At 35.0% G+C, this 23,581-nt stretch overlaps 1 protein-coding gene across 3 annotated transcripts in view; it reads right to left on the bottom strand.

Annotated features, from left to right (window-relative positions):
• The window catches only part of LOC136038798 (low-density lipoprotein receptor-related protein 1-like), a gene marked incomplete at its 5' end in the record, with an annotated part of 269,617 nt that overhangs the window by 23,715 nt on the left and 222,321 nt on the right, over nucleotides 1–23,581 (bottom strand). For all 3 annotated transcript variants that reach the window (XM_065722181.1, XM_065722182.1, XM_065722179.1), the window contains 2 exon segments: nucleotides 9,420–9,614; nucleotides 15,711–15,956. In XM_065722181.1, the coding sequence (XP_065578253.1) occupies nucleotides 9,420–9,614; nucleotides 15,711–15,956 (441 nt within the window).

The following is a 23,581-nucleotide window of genomic DNA, read 5'->3' as shown; positions in this document are numbered from 1 at the left end:
AATGCCCCGCTCTTTACGCTAAAGTTTGACTCTTTCTCTTAACTCTACTTTTTAAAACAGTAAAAGACTTTAGCGTAAAGAGCGGGGCATTGAGGAGGAAAAGCCCCTTTCATATACGGAGTAATTTCTGTTCGTTTTAAGTTTTAATGTCGCTCCTTACTTCCATTTAGAAAACTTGTTTTTTTTTGTTTAATTTCTGGACGTTTTTGAATTAATGTATGTTTTGATCTTGGCTCTACGCACATAAATAATTAAAACGAAATTTGCATATTAATTTTTTTTGGCTAAATGGCTTTTTCATAGTTTTAATCGGAAGATTTTGAGAAAAAAGGAGCGAGGGAGGAGGCCTAGTTGCCCTCCAATTTTTTGATTACTTAAAAATGCATTAACTTTAAATTTTTTACGAACGTTTTCATAAGTAAAAAATATACGTAACTTACGAATTACCTTACGTAGCGAACTTCTGTATTCGTATGTTTTTATTGCGTATATGAGGGGGCTCGCCCCTCGTCGATACCTCGCTGTTTACACTAAAGCTTAAATTTTGTCCCAATTCCTTAAGAATGGCTCCTGAATCACAAAGGCCGTAGAATAAGTAGTTGTAATACTAAAAATACTTTAGCGTAAAGAGCGAGGTATTACGAGGAGGTAAACTCCTCATATGCGTTATAATGTCTGTTCGTTTTCAATTTTAATGCTGCTCGTCACTTTCAGTAGAAAAAACTTTTCATATTTATTTTTTCATTGTTTTTTCAAATAATGCTAGAAAATCCTGCACCCCCTCCATTGAAAGTCTCTTCCCCCATGAGAAGTTCCTCCATGGAAAGATCCTCCCACGTAACCCCTCCCCTCAATTCTCCCCCCAACCAAAAAATCCCCCTGAAAACGTCTCTACACTTCCCAGTAACCATTATTATATGTAAACACAGGTCAAAGTTTGTAACTTGCAGCCCCTCCCAAGGGGACTGCGGGGGAGTAAGTCGTCCCAAAAGACATAGTTATTATGTTTTTCGACTATGGTGAATAAAATGGCTATCTCAGAATTTTGATCCGGTGACTTTGGGGAAAAAATGAGCGTGGGGGGCGGCCTAGGTGCCCCCAATTTTTTCGGTCACTTAAAAAGGGCACTAGAACTTTTAATTTCTGTTAGAATGAGCCCTCTCGCGACATTCTAGGACCACTGAGTCGATACGATCACCCCTGAAAAAAAACAAATAAAAAAAAAACAAACAAATAAACACGCATCCGTGATTTGTCTTCTGGCAAAAAATGCGAAATTCCACATTTTTGTAGATAGGGGCTTGAAACTTCTACAAATAGGTTCTCTGATACGCTGAATCTGATGATGTAATTTTCGTTGAGATCGTATGACTTTTAGGGGGTGTTTCCCCCTATTTTATAAAATAAAGCAAATTTTCTCAGGCTCGTAACTTTTGATGGGTATAACTGATCTTGATGAAATTTATATATTTAAAGTCAGCATTAAAATGCGATTCTTTTGATGTAACTATTGGTATCAAAATTCCATTTTTTAGAGTTTCGGTTACTATTGAGCCGGGTCGCTCCTTACTACAGTTCGTTACCACGAACTGTTTGATTATATTTATTTGTAAAAACAAATAGCAGTATGTGAAGATTTCTGTGCAGTATGTGAAGATTCCTGTGAAGCTGCGGTATGCACATTCCTTTTTTCCAAATAAAATTCAAGCGTCATTGTGTTGCGGAGCAACACTACTGCTTTCGTAGTTTTTTTTTTTTTTTTTTTTTTTTTTTTTTTTTTTTTTTTTTTTTTTTTTTTTTTTTTTTTTTTTCACCGTGATCAGCGGCCTGTAGCTCCGAAGTGGTAAGAGTTAAAAATTTGAGATTTTTCAGAGGGAAGGGAAACGTGAAACAGAGTAAAAATGATCCAGAGAAGTTCCTAAAATTTCTAACAGTTTTTCATAAAAAAATAAAACCGTTTTTTTCTTAGAAACTCTGCGTTCGATGTTTGGCGTCAAGTTAAGATGACCCTAGCTTCGGAAATAAACTTGTTAGAAATACAGTTATGCTGAACTCATGTAGAACTTTCATTTGTCTCTTCGAGAACCGGAGCACAAAATTCCGTAGCTCTTACAGATTTCCCGGAAATAATTCCGGAAAAGTCCATCTCGTTCCGATTTTTTTGGAATTTTCTCAAATTTTCGATTTTGATGTTTCTTATATTTTTATCGAGTAGTGCTATGAAAAGTATGCAAGAAGAAGTGAAGTGTTCTATATACCAAGTTGCTTCGTTCTCTAAGAAATAATTTCCGAAGTTTCGACGTTCTAAAGGTAACTTCTGTTCTGGACCAGCTAGAATTTTTTTCCAACGCGGTTCGACAGGTCTCGATCTCCTAACAACTGGAACTTACAATAGTTTCTCCGAAATAAAATTCCTTCTTTGGGTTTTTCTATATGGAAGTTTTGTCATGCCCTCGGGCAATTTAAATTTTTTGGTGAATTTGGTTTGTTTTATATTTTCCTAGTTTAGACCATCAAAAGTTAAGCAGAAAACTATAAAACGTTATTTCCGTATCTCTTTCAGATTTCCCGGAAATAATTCCCGAAATGTGCGTCTCGAAACATAATACTTCGAATTGGCGTCAAGTTAAGACGGCCCTAGTTTCGGAAGTAAACGTTTTAGAGATAAAATAATTATGAACTTATATAGAACTTTTATTGATGTTTTCGAGAACCGAAGCATGAAATTCCGTAGCTCTTACAGATTTCCCGGAAATAATTCCGGAAAAGTCAATCTCGTTCCGATTTTTTGAAATTTTCGATTTTGATGTCTATTTTATTTTTATCGAGTAGTGCTATGAAAGTTATGCAAGAAGAAGGGAAGTGTTCTTTATACCAAGTTGCTTCGTTCTCTTAGAAATAATTTCCGAAGTTTCGACGTTCTAGAGGTAACTTCGGTTCTGGGCCAGCTAGAATTTTTTTTTTCCAACGCGGTTCGACAGATCTCGATCCCATAAGACTGGAACTTGCAATAGTTTTCCGGATATAAAATTCCTTCTGTAGGTTTTCTATTTAGAAGTGTTGTCATGTCCTCGGAGCAATTTAAAAATTTGAAATTTTTCTGAGAGACGGGAAACGTGAAATGGATTAAAAAGTTCCTCAGAAAGTGTGTAAAAATTCCTAATAGTTTTCCAGATGAAAAATAAAAACCGTTTTTTTATCGCGTAAAATAAAACCATATCAAAGATGGTTCAAGATAACAATCGAAGCCGCATTAGAAAAATGTCCTCTGAAGGACATAATGGAGACTGTTGCTCCGCAACTGTGTCCCATAGGGCACAGTTGCACGTGTTGCTCCGCAACTGTGCCCTAAGGAACAGGGCACAGTTGCTGCAACACTTCCCGTTGCACAGGCAACGGAGGTCTAGTTATAATCCAAATCCCAGGGTAACCAACTGAGCGAAAATTCCAAGAGATCTGTCACCCTTCTTCTATAGTAAATAAAATTGTTAAGCAATGCACATCGTCTTTTGCATATATTAACTAATCTGACCTTCAAGGTTATACTCCCCTATGAGGACATATTTTATAATTCTCAAAAGACTCCCCTTTTGCCAAATCCTTTATTTTGGACAGGGGTCAAAATTGATTCCCCCTTTTTTACACTGCAATAAATTTCAGATTTGAGTGTCAATTTATGGTGTGACCTGCACGTGTTGGGCAGGGGGATTTGTGTCATTAAAAAAGAACATTAGTGTCTCTTTTTATTTGTGCCCTCAAATCTCGAAACTATATGGTAATTTGAAAACAGAAAAAACACACACGTTGGTATTTACATGGTTTTGGGTTAAATTCACAAAATGATTATCGGTCGAATAATATGAACTGAATTTTCTAGACTCGAATTCTCTAGAAACCTTATTTTCGCCGTATCCCGTTTCAAAACATCTCAGGCCATACTAACCTTTTACACTACATCACCGTTTTATTATAGTTAAAATGAATTGGAAATATAAAAATCTTTTAATTAATTAAAACTTTTAATTAAGATAGGGAACAATTTTTCTATTTAACAGCCTTAATTGAAAGGTCTACCCGTTATTGTATTTTCGTTTTATTTTAATTCCATGCCATATATTTGTGACAGTTCTAAACCTAGGGATTGTCCTCTAACTGCCATCTGGTTTGCATCTTGAAGCGCCACTATCTACGCCCCTCATGGCACACTTTGAACTATGCGTGGGACCATTCAGCGACACCACACTTCCGCGCACCACCTGCGGTATACTTCTGCCTCAACTCCTCGCACCACTGTGGTACACTTCCTCCACGCGGGCCACACACCACCTGATATGCAAGATGAAGGTGAGAAACCTTCTTCTCAAACAGCTATAATCAATACCTTTTTTACTTTAATATTTGATCTGCTTTGATTCTGGATAGACGAATGGCCTAGACTTTAAGACTTGGATTTTTGAATTTTCCGCGTCACCGGCGTAGAAGGAACCATACCTCAGCGCCGTCATACGTCAGATCTTCTCCAGAATGACCTTTTACGGACAAGGGTAAAAACACCCATTAGGGAACTTAATGATAAGAAAACTTAAGGAAAATTAACTTTGAAAAAACTTAAAGTTGGTGAATTGTCCTGAAAACTCAAACATTACAAGAAAAATAGTAAAATTGTACTCGTAGTGACAGTTTATGGGATTAGCACAAATCAATATTTAGTAGGGTTATCCCACAAAACAAGCTCACACGATTTAAATAAGCTAACTATGGAACAGCTAACTAATAGTGAATCTTCAGCATAAGCATTATAAGATAAATTATTTCAACCAAAAAACACACAGAAATAATACGTGGCAACACTGGAAAAGACATGCATTAAAAAAATACGGTGATAAACATCCCCTCCCCTGCCTAACTCCAGACTGAATTGGTATATTACTCTGCATGACTGCCTGCCGCTATGGCCACCCCGAAAAAAGTATCTCCTGGCAATAATAAAAAATTGCAGGTTATAGTGTTAGAACTTATCATTGGAGGAGGCTAACTCTGCCCAAATTTCTCCCAAGACTGCGCTACCATGCCAAATTTCATTCCTTATGATTAATTTCTCGAATTTTGCAGTCAGAAAGAAGGAAAGAGCTGAGAGGGTACATGAGTTTATTTCGCTGGGCATTGTTAAAATATTTCAGTTTACCCTTTGAGAGAAGGTCATTCTGCACCAATTATCCCTCAAGACTATATCTATTATGCCGAGTTTTTGTTCACTATAGTTTGTATTCCAAAGTTTTGCAGTAGGAAAGTAACCTGGTGAGTGTTAAGAAGTAGCAATTAAAGAGTTGAAAGGGTAGATAAGTTTAGTTAGTTGGGCAGTGCGATAATCAAGCATAGAGACTGCAGGAAATAGATTTAAAGTAGAATGAAAAAGGAACAGCGTGTCTGTGCTCCACTTCGAAAATTTAGGGCAACAGCGATAATTTTAAATACGGCTAACGGCTGTGGGCTTTGACAAATAAAGACAGGGTATGGTAGATATTTGTTAAACAATTTTTCCAGACGTTTCATTTGAAAACTCTCGATAAAAACGAAAAGAAATACGTGACGAAAAGAATTTACGCTCTAATTTATTCAAAACCAATTATATGATTTGGAGTGTGAAGCCCATAATTTAACGTTACAGGAGCGGCGACTACTTTAAAGGATAATAAAAAGAAAACAATGTCTCAGCGTCTTGAAGTTTTACGACTTGAAAAATGCCTGACCATTTCCAGCCGAATCATGTTTCAAAACTGTATACTACAGCTAATTTATTTACCCACAAAATTTTATAGACTTGCAATAGGACACGCTTTTTAATATTCAAATTTCATTACCAAAAGAGTGGGAGAAATATGTATTCTTGGTTAACATAAAACTAAGCAAAAGTATTCAAATATAAAGCCAACTTGACTTATATGATAATACTTTCTACCCAAAAGAATTCTTTGCTAACTTCCATCCTTAAAAACCAAAAACATAAAAACGCAAATCTGTTAAATAATTTATAAGAAAACTGGTCGTCCTTCTCTCCCCCTCCAAACCAAAAAAAAATGTGTGGACATCCTTGCTTCTAATTTAGCCTTATTTGTAACAGAATAAGACCTGGATGGCAAATTGAACTTAACAAATTTTCTCCGGGAAAATTTGAGAAGTTCCGGAGAGAGGCGCCAAGTGGACACTGTTGTATTCAAAACACATCTTAGTAAGACAACAAATATGATTTTAGAAATTTTAAGAATGGGGGTTTAAGAAGTTTTAGGGAAAATTTGAGCAGTACTGATTAAATGAATAAATGTACAGAAAGTAAGGGCAGGCTAACAAACAGCTGCACTCTTGTAACAATTTGCCAGAATGAGATAAGCCCGCCTCTTGCAATTTTTCAGGATATTAGGGCTGGGCTATTCCCAGCAGATTAAAACATCACAAGGTAAAGAGTATAATATTGCCAATTGAACTGGTTTCTCTTGATCAATGGAGTGAATTTACTCAAATCGGCCTATTTGGAAACAGTCAGAAGATAAAGGGCTAGTTCTATTTAGGCATGTTGCTTTTGCTTTTTTTTTCTCCTGCTTTTTGACCCAAATTCCATTATTACCTCACCTTATTTTACCGAAAATAATTATTTTCGGAATATTTTACCGATAATATTATAAATTATCATAAATCATTTTACCGAAATTAACAACTCGAGTATCTAATATATTTTTACTGAAGGTAAAATCAATTAATTTTAAGGCCTAATATATTAAGACAAGAAAACTGGATTTTTCGGATTCGACTGCGAGACATTCTTTAAAAAATTGAGAGGCACCGCGGATCCCGGATGATATTTTTATCATTGTCTACTAACGATCTCTAGAACAAATTTTTGGCGCAGCCTATAACGTATCAATATCTAGATATAGCCCTGTTAATATATCTTGTTCTCCGAAATAAAAAGAATAAAGTATCTTCAGCCATTAAGGATTTCCAAAATTTTAGAGTTGGTCAAACTAGTATGTGGAATATCTGGTTAAAACCCACTACTTTTTGTTTCCCCTTTATCATTACGTTTTAAAGGGCAATCACTTACTAATTGAAATCATAGAAACCATAGAAAACATCTAAAGTCTAATTGGCAGTTATAGCAATGATATGCCTCTAGCCTTGGCAATTAAAGTCCTATCTTATCCAAACAGTCCTGTAAAACCCCCAATCGTACATGAAAGGTCAATTAGATAATTACCAGTTGCATGGGCGGTAAGCCACGAAATCGAAGTAAATTCTTCAAAGCCAACACTGCTTCTAAGAATCATTAAATGCCAGACACGACAAATATTCCCTTAGTCGGCACTTTGCGCACTCGACCGCAATTTCAGAGGATCACCGGACATGGCCGCCCACACAAATTTTTCCATTTATCACAAGGCAATTAAAATCCTATCTTACTTAAATAATCCTGAAAAATCACTCTCCCTACAGGAGAGATCATCTAGATAATTACCAGTTGCGCAGGTGGTTAAGGCCATAAAATAAGATGTAAATACTCCAAAACCAACGCTGCTTCTAAGGAGCGTTGAGTGTTAAAAGCGGTAAGCTTTCTCTTAAATACTTCGAAATAGAGTTCACATTTCGAGCAGCTAACTGCGAATTCACAAGATCTCCAAACATGGTCACCCCACTTTCTCTTTAATACCTCGGTATGGATTCCACACTTCGGATATCCAACTACAATTTCACAGGATCACCAAACAAGGCCACCCCCAATTTCTCTTCAATCCCCTTACATAGATTCTACAATTCGAACATCCTACTACGATTTCAAAGGATCACCAAATATGGTCACCCCAGCCTTCTCTTCAATACCTCGACCAGGAGTCCACACTTCTAACACCCAAATGAGATTTCAAAGGATCACCAAACATGGCCACCCACAAAATTTTTCCCGGAGAGGACTTGTGAATAAGGTATTGAAAAAAAGTACACCTCTCTTTCAAATATCTTCAAAATTAGACTTCTTACACATTTTCGTTTTTTCTAGGGAATATGTGCGCTTTGTCTCTACCTATCAGGAATTCATATTTAAAGACCACAAAACTGAAAAAATAAATGACATTTTTATCGTAATATTATCCAAAGCTAGATAAGCAAGACCCTTTTATTTATTTCGGGTTATCTTGATAGTAGAGTGGCGTGGCTAAAGTGAGTCTCTGAAACAAAGCCAGCAGCATCAACCTAGGGTCAAATTGAGTATTGTCAATGATAGTGGTGCTAGATATAAAATCACAGTCCTTTCTTTTCTTTTTTTAAGTACAGTTATGTCAGAAATAATCAAAATAACGAGTAACTACAAAACTTGTAAAACTGCCCCATTTATATATAGTCCATGTAGAACCCCCAATGGTGTCAATTAGAGGAAAAGGGCAGGGGATATTTTACTCCTAGATTTTTTCACCCCCCCCTCCTCTCCCGTAGATTTTGAAGAATACCTATTGTCAGAGAGGGGAGGACATTAAAATTTTCTTTTTTAATTTTAATTAAAAGATAGAAAAACAATTAAAATTTGACCACCCCTCAAAATTTCCAAGAATCGACACCACTGGGCACTCCATTCCAGAAGTTTTCTCATTTTTCCCGAAGAAAATTTGTTACGTTCAATTTGCCACCCATATCTCATTTCTTTATCAATAAGGCTAAAATAGAAGCAGAAGTGTCCACATACATTCGAAACTTATAAAAATGGAACTGATTTCAAACAGCTCCAGGTATCTTCTTCACAGCTTCGTCGACGCACCCAACGATACATTTAAATCAAAGTCAAATAAAAAGTTTTAAACTGACTTTAGACTGTAGTGAAAGGTCATTGCCAAACTCACGAAAGTGGGGCCTGATTTTAAGCAGCTACATAATTGTACTTTTGGGAACATCTTACGTATGTCTTTAAACCAAGCTCACATACACAAAAGCTTAAACTGAAATTTCAAAATAGGAGAAATGGCTCGTAATTGGTCACACACATAAAAGGTTCTGATGTCAAGCAGCTACGGAATTATGCTTTAAAGATTTGGCTATATGCCGAATAAAGCTGCAATACCCAAAAGTTTAAACTAAAACTTCAATATTTATGAAATGACAGAGAACTGTCAAACTCATAAAAGTGGAGCCCAATTTCAAAGAGCTATCAAGTTGCCCTTTGATTGGCTCCAAGCCAAATTATACTAAAACAGAAAAAGGGATTAAACTGGAATTTCAATATAGAAGTTATTATGGGTATACGTCAAACTTATAATACTGACGTCTGATTTCAAGCACCTCCAGAATTATGCTTTAAAGTTTTGACTACTTTCTCAACACTAAACATTTAAATTGAGCTCAAATAGCTGGAAATAAAAGTTTCAAATTAAAGAAATTACCTTCGTCTTCTTTTCATCACAGCAATTGTAGCACCACCCGCAGCAAGTAAAATAATTAACCCCAACACTGCCACAATAATGGCAGTGATAACCTGGCGCGAAGAGCTCTGACTTTCTTCATTTTCCTCAATAAGGAACTCGTCAGCTCCTTGCGTTCGAAACTCGCAATGTTGACCATAATAGCCATCTGGGCACCTAGATAAGTATATACACATATCAAAACACATCTACATAAATTTAGTTGCGTAAAGGAAACGTAAATATAGAAATATTGCTTAAAACACACGTAAAAACGATATTTGGACGGGAGAAGTTTCTGTTGATTAATCCCGATTCATGATGCAATTTGAAAAAAATGACAACGATATACGTCAAACTATGGATCGGTATTAAATACTTTATTCACTTACGAGTTTTATCAACATTTATTATCTCATCAGATGAGGGGGTTTCCTTTTCATTTGAAAATGTTGTATTTGTTTCCAAATTAACTAAAAAAGCTTTGATATAACACTCTCCGGTATCATATTGCTCATCAGGCACTCGCCAAGGTATTTTCTGCTGGAGGGGAGGGGATAGGGAGGAAAAAATCACAAATAAAAAAAACGGACAAATTATATGAAGAATAAGAGAAGTCTAGAGAAAATTTAAAATAATATGGAGAAATCAGAATTGATCAAAGACGTTATTCGCATGTATCAACCTTCATTTTAGAGTTGTTAGGTATACTTCGCCAAATATAGGACGGATGTTTTTCTATGCTATGTGACCACCACCGTGAACCCCTTCCCTTCCCTTACAAAGGAAAATAAATTTCTTCAAATGTACCATTCAAGAAATATGTGTTCTTATTCTTAGTGATAAGTTTTCATGCTTTTTGAATTAAGAATACTAGTAATATATCCTAAAAAAAGGAGTTCCTCAGACCAAAATGAATTTACTCTAGACATGTTCAAGGTTTCATTGCTTTACTGCTCTTTACTAGCTGTTCCAAAGAGTAAGGGTGACTTTTAAGAGTGGAAACTGGCGCCAGTGTCGGAAAAAAAACAATAACGCTATTTAGTGTTTGGAGACACTTAGCGTTCTTGCAAGCTCTGTAATTATTTTTCTATCAGATAATGAGATCACACACTTATTACTAGACTAATTTTACTAATTTACTTTGCTTAATTATTCTTATTATTACACTCAAAAAAAGCAAAGCGTCACCGTATGCTAGATGACGTTCATAGTTTTACGTCGACACTAGCGCCAGTTTTCACTCTTATAAGTTACCCATACTCTTTCGGCCTGTCTACATATGAAATCCCATTTCACAATTTGAAATCAGTGTATTTATTATCAAAGGCGCAGAGCTTTCCCTAGAGAGGGGGGATTTTAAAATAGGGCATGAAAAATATATCGGCCGATATGAGGGTCAGTTTCATTATCGGATATCAGGAAAGAAATATCGCTTATCGACCGATGTATTTTTTTTGTATGCAATACTTGTAGAGAAGATGGCACTAGATTTTCTCAGGTAATTTTGCTTGTTCAGAAGTTGTGCAGTGGAGCCACCAGCTAAGTCTGGCCATGGTGGGGAGACCAGCAGAGATAAGTCAAAGCAAATTTGTTGTCAATACTTGTCAATACACACCCAAGACAGCAATATTCTAAATATATAGCGACTTCAAGAACGTACATCTTCTACTAAAACAACCAAAAACAATGTAATGAACCCCTACATTTCTGTTTAATGAATGTTCATTTGCGTAGGAGAAAGAGCCAAGATTCAATCGGTTAAAACCTTGATATCCACGATAACCCATGATAAGGGGTGTTTTAAGGAGATGGGGGGAGTCCAAACTGTCGCTGCCGCGTGCCAACTCCTTGGAAAATTTAGCTATTTACCTTGGAAATTTATCTTCTGTGATCGCATTTGTCGGAATACTGGACGGTTTTGTCAACACATCCTTTAAGTTCCTCCTCCGAACTTAAAACTCTAGCTGTAGCCCTGTATACAGTGACTTCAAGAACGTCTCACTATTGAGATTTGGATTTGAATAATCAACTCCAATAATATCTTACACTTTGTCAATAAGATTTTCAAGTATTTGTGTTTATGTAACTAAACCGGCTACTTTGATTATTTTTTTCTTATTTGTCACTTCCACAGATATGTACCATTTCTTTTGTGTACTCATAAGCTGCTGATCAGAAAAGGCAAAGAAAGATCAGACAATTCGGGTGAATAGTCTGACTTTTGTAATTCAAAGTGAATTATTGAGGTTTTTATGAGTAATAGACGAAGGAAAAACATGTGAATATGAATATTTATAGACAATGAGGGGTTTAACCTTTAGGTAAGGTTTCTTTTTCCGAAGGGGAATTTATCGTCAAATTATATTGGTGTCGTATCGCTTAGATACCGATATATCAGTATCACAATCAGACCCCAAAAATCCATATCGGTCGGGCCCTATTTGAAACTCAAAATAAAATAGTCAAATTTAATGGAAGAAACGGTGTACAGAGACATTTCTAGAAGCCTTTTACATGGAATTTTATCAGGAACTTATTGACTCTGACTGTCAAACGCTCCTGATAAAATTCTCCACTGCTCACCAATTTTCTATTCTGCTTGAACATTTACATTAATACCGATTCTTTTAAGTTTAGCTTTGATGATAGGCTATTTATGCACTTGTCCTGTTCATCTGTAGATTTAGTTTGGTACTTGAGGATTATTCAGAACACACTCAATAAGTGAAGTTCGGTTCTTTCTTGAAACAAACTACGATACAGGTACATTTTAACTAAGTATATGGTACTTGTTCATTATTCCATTCATTCAATTCAATTCAGAACACAGTCAAGAATTTTGCTGAGAAAAGCCAGTTTCATAGCCACAAAGACAAAACTCAATTTAGTTTGCTACGCATAGTGATAGAAGATAGTGTTTGAACATGGATTTTGAAATGAAGATTTGGGATTTGCCAAAGACTGAAAAAGAGGCAATTATATTTTTTCCGGGATAAAAGGTTGTTGCCCACAACAAAACAGTGTGTCAACGGACACAATATGACTTTGTAACCTAACCTAACCTGACATCGCAGTTTGTTTCACGAAAGAACCTAACTTCCTTATTGAGTGTGTTCTGAATAATACACAAGTACCTTTAGTTTTTTATTTGCGTGACATGCGGATATGGCCAGTAAAAGCCATTTTTAATTAACATTTGGTTCATACCTATTTAGCTTTCAAATCGTTCGTACTTAATTTAGAGTTTGAAATACATTCAACAATTTTCAACACCCACAGTATGACGAGCATACTTTTTTTTTACACCCACATTTCCAGCAAAGTAATTTTGAATATTATTTATTTCATTTTTCATTTGAACGTTTCGAAAAAAAAAGAAAAAAAAATACTATTTCGAAAAGTTTTCTAATATAGCTTTTCTAATGCTGAATGCAGAATTTCCCAATATTGAAGATCTCATAATGTTGAACACAATTTCCTTTTATCTAAATTAATTAAATTATTAAAATTTTTTTAGTTAGTATTGTATCAAGGTAGGAAAGGTTTATTTTATTTCATTTTGGAGGAATAAGTTATGTACTACTATATGATTACTTTACTTAAAGACATTATGGTCGAATGTCAAAATGCGATTCGAGAAAGCACTAAGTTACTCAAAAACTACCATTCTTAAAATATTTTCAAAGAAAACTTGACATATTCGAAATAGAATTTTCTAGTAATAATAATCTATTTTACAAACTAACTGTTACTGCAATTCTGTTCAACAGCCCCTGGCAATAAGCCACATTGTTTTTATTGTTATTAATACAAAATAGGTTTCTCCAAATGGAAGTAAAGAGCGCTATTAAGACATAAAAAAATTGTAGGAAATCATGCTCTTAAACTGTTCCTTGCGAAACACGGGATTGAACCGGACAACCTTCGATCAGGGCGCGCAGCTGCATCCACTGCGTTATCGCAAGGTATCCGCTTAGGTAATTCTTCTGTAAGTATATTTACTTGCTTTCGACAGTAGAATTCTAATTGGGATGTATAACCGCTTTTTAGTGCAGCTGAAACTACTGCAGATGCAGTAGCAGTTTTAAGCTTCATAGTCTGGTGGGGGGAAAGTACCTTAACAGGAGTGTAAAAGTTAGAGATTAAAAAAAAATAATATAGAGAAAAAACTGGAGGGTGGCATCCATCTCCCTCTGTCCAGTCTTAGAGCCGATATTGAGCATATATAAGGATTTATCTAGATAAGATTGTAGCTCACAACTAAAATTAGCCAGAATGAAAGTGAGTCCAACACTTGATACTCAGGGCTGGATTAAAAGCTTTGACACTTCTAGGCCCAAGCATTTTTGCCACTTAGTTTTTGCGAGATTTTCGTGGCTGTTCCAGAAAATTCAGGGATAGTGAACGCACTGAACAGAACACAATTGATGAGCCAAAAGAAATGAAAGAGAGGGTGATACAGACCTCTCAGCTGACATCCTTGGGAAACATCAGACAGTTTAAAAGCGGTCATCGAATTCCTGTGTTGTTTTAAAATTACTTTTCAGTGAAATAGTCTGCACGGCAGCGGAGTGCAACTGGCAATTTGATGATAAGTCCAGCTTTTGTCATAAAAAAATCACTCAGGGACAATTTATTGCGCCCCCTGACATTCAGCACCCCCAGACAAGGGTCTAGGTGGCCAATCGGTAAATCCAAGCCTATTTATGCCTTGTTTATCCTTTTTCAATATTTAACCATCGCTTCTGGAGGAAATTAAATTTTGAGCCAAACAATCAGCCGATTGGGGACCCAAAAAGTAAAACAGTCCATAGTAACCAAAAATTTTAAAACGTATTCATAAAAAAACTTTCCAGCGAGAAAAAATTGCCATTGGTAGCTATACCGGGTACGATATTTATTATCTACATTAGTAGTACTAATGAAATATTATCATTTGAGCCCTTAATAAGACCTCAAAAGGTAAAACAGTCCGTAGCAACCAAAAATTTCAAAGATGATTCAAAAAAAGAATGTCTAGCAAAAAAACTGTCAATTGCATAATTTAGACGTTTTACAAAAAAAAGAAACAAAATCCCTACATCGGAAAGCCTTCTAATGTAAATTTTTTCTAATACTTAATGCTGGATTCTCTAACGTTGAGTTCAGTTCCTTATAGAATCTAAAGTTTATAAACTGTTGAAGCATAATGAAACTGTTTTAGGCCTAAAAACTGCGTGCATCAGCAGTACTAAAGGCATACGCCAAGATTAGAAACTTGTTCCATATTGAAAATACATATTCGACCCTCATAACATTCCTTGTAACCTTGTTCTAACGAAGTTCAAAGAATTTGATATAAAACCGTTAAGACATGCTGGTGCCAAAACACAGTCACACCTAATGATAAAAGAGCCAAGGAATATAAACGATAGAAGTTTTCTCCTGATTTGAATGTCCCACTTGTACTATATTAGCTAGAAATTAGAATGGCTAGATATTTGTTTGAAAGACTTGTATCAATACCAACTTCTTCCCAACTATTCCCTAATAACCCTATGGTCTTGCATCTTCTGTCAGATTTACCAGATTTATAGAAAGATGGCAAATTTATAGATAGACAAAAAATTCTGTTCTCACGCTTCCATAATAAAAACAAATCGATCAAAAATGGTGTGTTTTAAGGTAAACGAACATACTGCAAAATAAAGCGAATATTTTGGGAGGATAACCACCTCCCTTCTTCAGGGTGAACAAATTTTTTTCAGGAGAATGCCAAAAAATTTGGAAAGACAAAGAAAACCAGAAAGGAGGCGCTGAAGAAGAGAGGTAGATGTTCTCCCAAAATATTGACCTTTTTTAGCAGTATTTTCGTTAACGTCAACCCCGTTTTTGACGTTTAATTTTTATTTTTTAATATTTATGCCAAATATCATGTAATAATATTGAAACATACTACATATAATAATACTATTATATAATATAATATACACAAGTATACATATAATATATCTGAACATTAGAAGATAATTTCTTTTCTTCAAAACTTTAGAAGATAATGTCGAACACCAAATTGGTCTGCCATAAAAAAAGATCAAATACTCAAGAAATAAAGATCAAAAATGGCGTTTGTAAGGCCAATGGGAATGCTAGACGAAATAACTCAACACATTGCGAATGGGATACAAAATTAGCCCCTTAGGCACGCAATATTTTTGATTTTATCCTAAGGTGTGACTTAAATGTGGCCCAAGCATCGTATATAGATGAGAAATACGAGAGGTCACTTACTGACAAGAGGGCTCGATGTCTGGAGCGCTGTTGGGTATACACTTTCCATTGTTGGAACAATAGTCCTCAGTACAAAAAGTTGAAAACTGACACCTATCACCTGTCCAGCCTCTAGGACACTCACAATCTGGGGTGTCTCTATCATCTGAAACCTGACACACGCCTTCGTGGTAGCAATAACCTTTACACGGATTCGTAGCACCAAAAAATTTTTCGCACAACGGACCACCCCATTCTTCACGACATCTGCAAAAAAAAACATATAATGAAAAAAAATGTTACAACAGCCATTCCAACAGCAGCTTATTCCAATAGCAATTTCCCTTATTTTTTGTTGGACATTTGTTCTACTATATTACGAATAAGCAAGGAATTCGATATTTCGTGTATTACAATATCTATTAAAGCTAGGCATCACCTATTTCCACTATTTTATCGTTTAAAGTCTACGTTTTAGTGTCATCACAGCTTTGTACAAATTCTGGTTAAAGTTTGGTAAGAATCTAAGGCTAAAGAAAGGTGCCATAGTGGAAGATAGGCTCTGTCCAACCTTAATATGGAATTAAATTTTTGGTAAAAAGTATTCAGTCCGATACATTTTACCAGCTAAACCAAAGGAATAGCCCCACTAAAATTGAGCTTGAGCTTGTATTTGCTATTCTTCACTGAGACTTCTAGCATAACACCGTTTATAAGCGACACAGTCTATCTACAAGAGAGGACACCCCGCACCAAGCAACTGAAAAAAAAATTGTAAGGAGCAGCAACTCATTTGGATCAATTTCCCGAGGAGTTTACCACCGAAATTCCGTCTACTGGCTCATTTACAAAAGAGTTCCAAGGTTCTATACTTTTTCATAAGAAAAATTGCGCCTTAGATCATTACTCTGATTAGTTAAGAATAAATTTACGCTTGTTCTAAGAAGGATACTGTATTTATTGGGGAAGGAGGGGGGTCAAATCTAGGGAGGAAACCGAGGTAAACTGCTGACTAGTGGCAAATCAGGCCATAGGTTTCTTAAAGGCCTGGCGCTATAAATTTCGTCACAAAAAGCCTTTATTGCTTGGAGATTAGTTTTGAGACGTTACGAAAAAACTGATTATTTGAAAAATACGATCTCAACTTAAAATTTATAAAACGATATCAACAAAAGGATAACTAGGCTATTACAATGATTTTTGAGAGAATGCAACAGGTGAACAAAAAGAGGTTGCGTTTAAAACCGCTTTTGTTTTTAGTAATGGGGTTTAAATAATGAAAACTCTGATCAACGTAAGTAAAACATTTATATTCTCTTTCAGAACTTCCAATTTTTTACCTTTCTTATTAGTTTGGGTTCGGTAGTGTTTACAAAACGCAGGTATTCCATAAAAAAACTTTAAATTCCAAGTTTTTATCAAAAGTAAATCAATTCTCTTTCAGCTTACATTTACCATCAATAATACAAGTTTTCACTAAAAAATACATACACATTAACAGACACACATCAGCCCAAGCCTAAATGACGTAGTTTTGAGAAAATAGGGAAAGTTTTTAAAAGAAAACTATTTATTTGTTTTTAAAAAAACAAATAAATTGTCACTGGGTGATTTTTTTAAGACAAAAACTGGACTTATCATCAAATTGCCAGTTGCACTCCGCTGTCGTGCAGACTATTCACTGAAAAGTAATTTTAAAACAACACAGGAATTCGGTGACCGCTTTTAAACTGTCTGATGTTTCCCAAGGATGTCAGCTGAGAGGTCTGTATCACCCTCTCTTTCATTTCTTTTGGCTCATCAATTGTGTTCTGTTCAGTGCTTTCACTATCCCTGAGTTTTCTGGAAATGCCCCGAAAATCAATCAAAAACTGAGTGGCAAAAATGCCTGGGCCTAGAAGTGTCAAAGCTTTTAATCCAGCCCTGAGCATCAAGTGATGTATTCACTTTCATTCTGGCTAATTTTAGTCGTCAGCTATAATCTTATCTATATACATCCTTTTGTATGCTCAATAATAGCTCTATGAGTGGACAGAGGGAGGCAAATGCCACCCTCCAGTTCTTTCTCTATATTAGTTTTTTTTTTAATCTCTAGCTTTTACACTCCTGTTAAGGTACCTTTCCCCCACCAGACTATGAAGCCTAAAACTGCTACTGCATCTGCAGAAGTTCGATTTGCACTAAAAAGCGGTCGTACATCCCAATTAAAATTCTACTGTCGGAAGTAAGTGAATAGACTAACAGAAGAATTACCTAAGCAGATACCTTGCGATAACGCAGTGGATGCAGCTGCGCGCCCTGATCGAAGGTTGTCCGGTTCAATCCCGCGTTTCGCAAGGAATACTTTAAGAGCATGATTTCCTCTAATTTTTTTATGTCTTAATAGCGCTCTTTACTTCCATTTGGAGAAACGTATTTTGTATTAATAACAATAAAAATCAATGTGGCTTATTGCCAGGGGCTGTTGAACAGAATTGCAGTAACAGTTAGTTTGTAAAATAGATCATTATTACTAGAAAATTCTATTTCGAATATGTCAAGTTTTCTTTGGAAATATTTTAAGAATGGTAGTTTTTGAGTAACTTAGTGCTTTCTCGAATCATATTTTGACGTTCGACCATAATGTCTTTAAGCATAACTATCATATCCCAGACACAGCTGAGAAGGGTTGATGCTGTTCAGACTAGACACCTGCGTCGACTCGAAGGCTTCAAATGGTATGACAAGGTCCACAATACTGAGATTCTGAAGACCTTCAAGCTGGCAAACCTCTCTACCCAAGTAGAAGCCCGCTCTCTAAGGTGGTACGGCCACCTATTCCGTCTCCCGCTAAGTACCCCCGCAAGGATCATCTCGGACTTCAATCCCTCGGAAAATGGCTGGACACGCCCTCGAGGAAGACCATGCATTAGATGGGCTGATGTAATAAACCAACGCCTGCTCAATCTTAACATCAACCTAAAGGAGACCCCCATCCTTAGCCCTGGACAGGGCTACTTGGAGAATACTGACGGTGTTGTCAACCATTTCCCTTTATGCTGGCGACCCTGCTGAGCAGGAGTGTTAAGTCAAAAGTAAGTCAAAAAAAGGAAAAAACAAAAAAGAAAAAAGGAAAAAATAAAACCTCATACGTTATTTAGACTTTAGAATACTTGAATTATCCTTACTCCTATGCCTATCTACCACAGTTCTGCCTTGGGTAGGATGGATGATAGACTATCATTAACAAGTGAAATTAATCATTTTTATACAACTTTAAAAAGTTATGCCAGCTTCGCCTCTCATAAACACTATATGTCTTGGCTTTACTCTAATTAGCCATGACTAATTATTCAAGAACAATTGAGAAATGTACTATCTCTTTAGCATCATTTCTCCATTCTTCTACGTTAAACTAAAATAATAATTTCAGCCTTTTCTGTTTCTTCTCCAAAGTTACCGACAATTTCAATTGAGAATTAAAACAGATGGAAATGCCTGTTGTCACGAAGTATTTACTCTAAAAAACTCTACAAGTTTCAAAGCAAAGCTCAACCTGTTTCTAAGAATGCAATTTTCTCTTAGATTCCCAGCCATTTAACCTTTTCTCCTCGTTTAATAACAATTTGATTTTACGTTCAATACTTCTGCCCCTTTTGGACTATTTTAAAAACAATTTTCCCAACTGAGACCTTTCAAGTTTATTGCCCCACTGAGAAGTGTAAATTTTCGGTACATTTGATTTTCGACTATTTAAGTCAATTTGTCAACAGTGGACACTCAAATGGTACATTATTGAAAAGAATATGAGTTTTCCCCGTCTAGCAATTGGTAGAGATAGACTTAAACGAACCGATTTTTTTCCCGCACTTAAAACAGGGTTTCTTAAGAGTAAAACAATATGATAAGCAATTGGAATTTTCGCTAAAAAATAAGGACATTTATGCAAGAAAATTTTGAGGAGGGGCCTGAAAATACTATTTGAACGGATATTTTTTAATACCTTTTATTTAGGGTTTTTGCTCATTGCTTCTTTAAAAAAAAAAATCGATTTTACTTGTACTCAAAAAATGTACAAACACATTTAATCATTGGCACTTCATTTCTTTCTGAACTGCCAGAGTTAAAGACTCAGTTGCAGTAACCTTTTAACATAACATACAATAAATGTCCATTCATTACAGATTTAAATTATTGAACAAATTTTAATTATTTAACATATTGATAAACACTAACAGATTTCTACGTTCTGAAGAAACTCTAAAGAGTAGTAAATAGAAAGCAATAGAATTTCTCTGACTTGACTATTTGAAGATTTGGAATTTTGTTTAAAAAAAATCAGCTCCCGGTAAATGGCTGACATTGCAGATCCGATTAGAAAATTGTTTACAACAAAAATCCGAATTCGTCAAGATAAAATGGATTATCGCAATATACAATTAATGAATTGCGGTCATTTGCCAAAGACTATAATCTAAAGATAATTGGCAAAAACTTAAAATATTGAATACAGTCAATGATCACCTTAATAATAAAATACCAATGTGCGATCGCTATATTCAGCGGCCACGAAATGCAAAAAAAAGACAAAAAAGCAGCATTACTACATTATTGAACCTGAATTAAAAGTAAAATTACAAAATGAAATCAAAAAAAAAAATAAAATTATTTCAGACTTAAAACTTCAATTTAATAGTGCACGAAATAAAGATATTACTGAACTTAAAAAATCTTTAAAATCTAAACAGATTTCAAGAGCTGGAAAGTACAATGAAGTAAAGAATAAAATAAAAAATTATTTTAATAATCAATAGAACTCAATAAAAAGGATGTTGATAAAAACTGACAATTCATTCGAGATGTAATTGGTAGAGAGAGTGTTAAAAAGAACGGAATATTGCCATATCGAATTTATTTATAAATAAGAAAAAACAGAGAAGTTCCGGATATCCCAGAGTATATGTTTAAAAAAGAAGAACACGATCATAATCCGAGGATTCAATGGATTAGACACAATTCCCTTACAGTTAATATTTCAATAAATGCAAATGGAGCTGATTTTGGACCAGTTTTTGACTCTGTTGTTAGAGATTTAAAAAATAGAATGAATGATACAGAGTTATCCTATCCATTATCATAGCTATTCCTGGATTTTTAATAAAAACTGTGACATTGAACAAAGCCGACTAAATAGTGATCACAGGAATAAACACACATTAGTCATACAAAATACACCTAGATCAGGTTTACAATTTGAAAGAATCGATGGAATTGATGGATGACAAGATTACCAGATTGTGTGGAAGGTATTTATAAAAAACCACCTGAATTTATAAAAAATGAAAGCTTGCATTAATATAAAAAACGATGATAGTAAATGCTTTCTTTGGTCAATACTCACTTGTCTTCACCCAGAGAATTATAGAAATGTTGATATAAACCATATGAATTAATTAAACTTTGAAGGGATTACTAATTTTCCTATGAACATTCAAGATATTTATAAATTTGAAAACAAATATAATATTAAAATTTGTTTATTTGAAATAACTGAAAATAAAGTGGTTAGAGTTTAATCAAACTAAGTTCATGAATATCAGAGGCAACGCTATAGCGTTGCTGTTTTTTTTTTTTTTTTTTTTTTGAGTGAATGAATGTTTTCTTTTATTTGTCAGTTGTTTGCAAGTATCCATCGATGGCAGTTCACAATTTTTAGGATCTTGTGCAAATCGCATAAATTGGCGAATGACTCGCTTTATGGTTGTTAGGTTTTTGCTTTTAATTGTTATAATTTTTGGCTTTGATTGAATTTTATTCATCTTTTAATTTTCGTTTTTTTCATTGTTTTTTTTTCGCATTGATTTTCTGTGTTTCATTTGTTGGGGTTTTCTTTGGCACTTTCCATATTATTTTGTTTTGCGCCAAATAAGAGAGGTGGTTGTCCTCTCGAAATATTCACTTTGGTTGTTCATTCAGTATTTTCGTCTGGTCTTAAAAAACCCCGTTTTGATCTTTTTTTTACACCATGCTTCCGGGTTTAGACACCCCTCCCTTACGGTTGTTACGACCTTTACGGATATTAACTAAAAGTAAAGTGTTTTTTTTTTATTAGTCCCTGGTAATACTAACAAGTTAAATCGTTGGGATATGTGTTGGGAACCAAGCTAAATTTCATGTATTTTCTCTCCATAAAGTCAACAACATCAATCGACTGTTGAAGCGATTTAAGCATCAATTTCTAAGCAAGAAAAGCCTGGAATTTTGTAGCAAATAATTAATAATGTCTTCGAAAATAAAAAAAAGACAAGTTTTTTCAACTGAAAGTAAGGAGCAACATTAAAATTTAAAAAAAACAGAAATTATTACGTACATGAGGGGATTCGCCCCCTCGTCAGTACCTCACTCGTTAAGCTAAAGTTTGAATTTTGTTCCAATTCATTAAAAGTGACCCATGAATTACAAAGGGTTTATATAGAATAAATAGCTCTTTCGAAAGTACTAAAAAAAAGCTTTAGCGTAAAGACTGATGTATTGACGAAGGGGCAAACCCCCTCATGTAAGTGATAATTTTTGTTTGTTTTAAGTTTTAATGTTGCTCCTTACTGTCAGTTGAAAAAACTTATTTTTTTACTGAATTTTTGATCGTTTTTTAAATAATGCTGGGAAATCCGGCGCCCCTTCATGCAAAATTCCCTTCCACCATGAAAAAATCCTCCATGGAAAGATCCTCCCACGTAATATTCTCCCCCCCCCACCTGAAAAAATCCCCCTTGAAAATGACTGTATGCTTCCCAATAGCCAATACTATATGTAAATAACGGGCTAAGTTCAAAACTTGCAGCCCGGGGACTGTGGGGGGGGGGGATGAAGTCATCCTCGAAGACATAATTATTAGATGTTTTGACCGTGTTGAACAAAATAACTTGTTCACAATTTTGAACGGGTGACTTTGGGAACAAATGAGCGTGGGAGGGGACCTAGTCGACCTCCAATTTTTTTGTAACTTAAAAAGGCACTAGAGCTTTTAATTTCCATTCCAAAGAGCTCTCGTAATATTCTAAGACCACTGGGTCGATACGATCACCCCTGGAAAGAAAAAAAAAAACAAAAAAAAGAAACAAATAAACACGCATCCGTAATCTTTCTTCTGGCAAAAAAAAAAAATGCAAAATTTCAGATTGTTTTCAGATAGAAGCTTGAAACCTCTCCAGTTGGGTTCTCTGATACGCTGAATCTGATGGTGTTATTTTCATTAAGATCCTATGACTTTTAGACGGTGTCCCCCCTTTTTTGAAAATAAGGCAAATATTCTTAGGCTTGTAACTTTTGATGGGTAAGACTAAACTTGGAATTAAACATGGAATTTGCATATTTGACATCAAAATAAAAATCAAAATCTTATGATGTATCTATAGGTGTCAAAATTCCTTTTTTTTTTAGAGTTTCGGTTACTATGGAGCCGGGTCGCTCCTTACTTGCAGTTCGTTACCACAAACTGTTTATCAGAGAAATGCGAACAAGTTATTCAGAATCAGTTAAATAGAAGAGACACAATCTTACTCAAACGACTGGCATAGATGCCCCTGAGCATCATTGAAATTGTCAAATCATCCATTAAAATTCTACTATCGAAATTAATTATATCTCAAAATGCATGGTTTTGTATTGTTTTTTCTCCTTGTTTTTAAAGGGATCCATGTATTCAAATATTTACCATTTTAACATTGCTATTTCTGCTAAAAATTTAAAAGTTATTTCTTTATGCTTTTAATGTCTCTTCTATGAAATTAATTAAATCTCAAAATGTATGTTTTTTTAAGGAATCCTTTTAACATTGTTATTGCTTCTACAGTTATAAAAGTTACTTCTCTGTGCTTCACTGCTTCTTCTACGGAATTAATTAATCTCTTTTT

Source organism: Artemia franciscana, chromosome 18 (assembly GCF_032884065.1).
Source record: "Artemia franciscana chromosome 18, ASM3288406v1, whole genome shotgun sequence".
Classification (NCBI taxonomy): domain Eukaryota; kingdom Metazoa; phylum Arthropoda; class Branchiopoda; order Anostraca; family Artemiidae; genus Artemia; species Artemia franciscana.
Note: the sequence above shows the minus strand (reverse complement) of the source record. Positions and strands in the feature narration are given on the sequence as shown.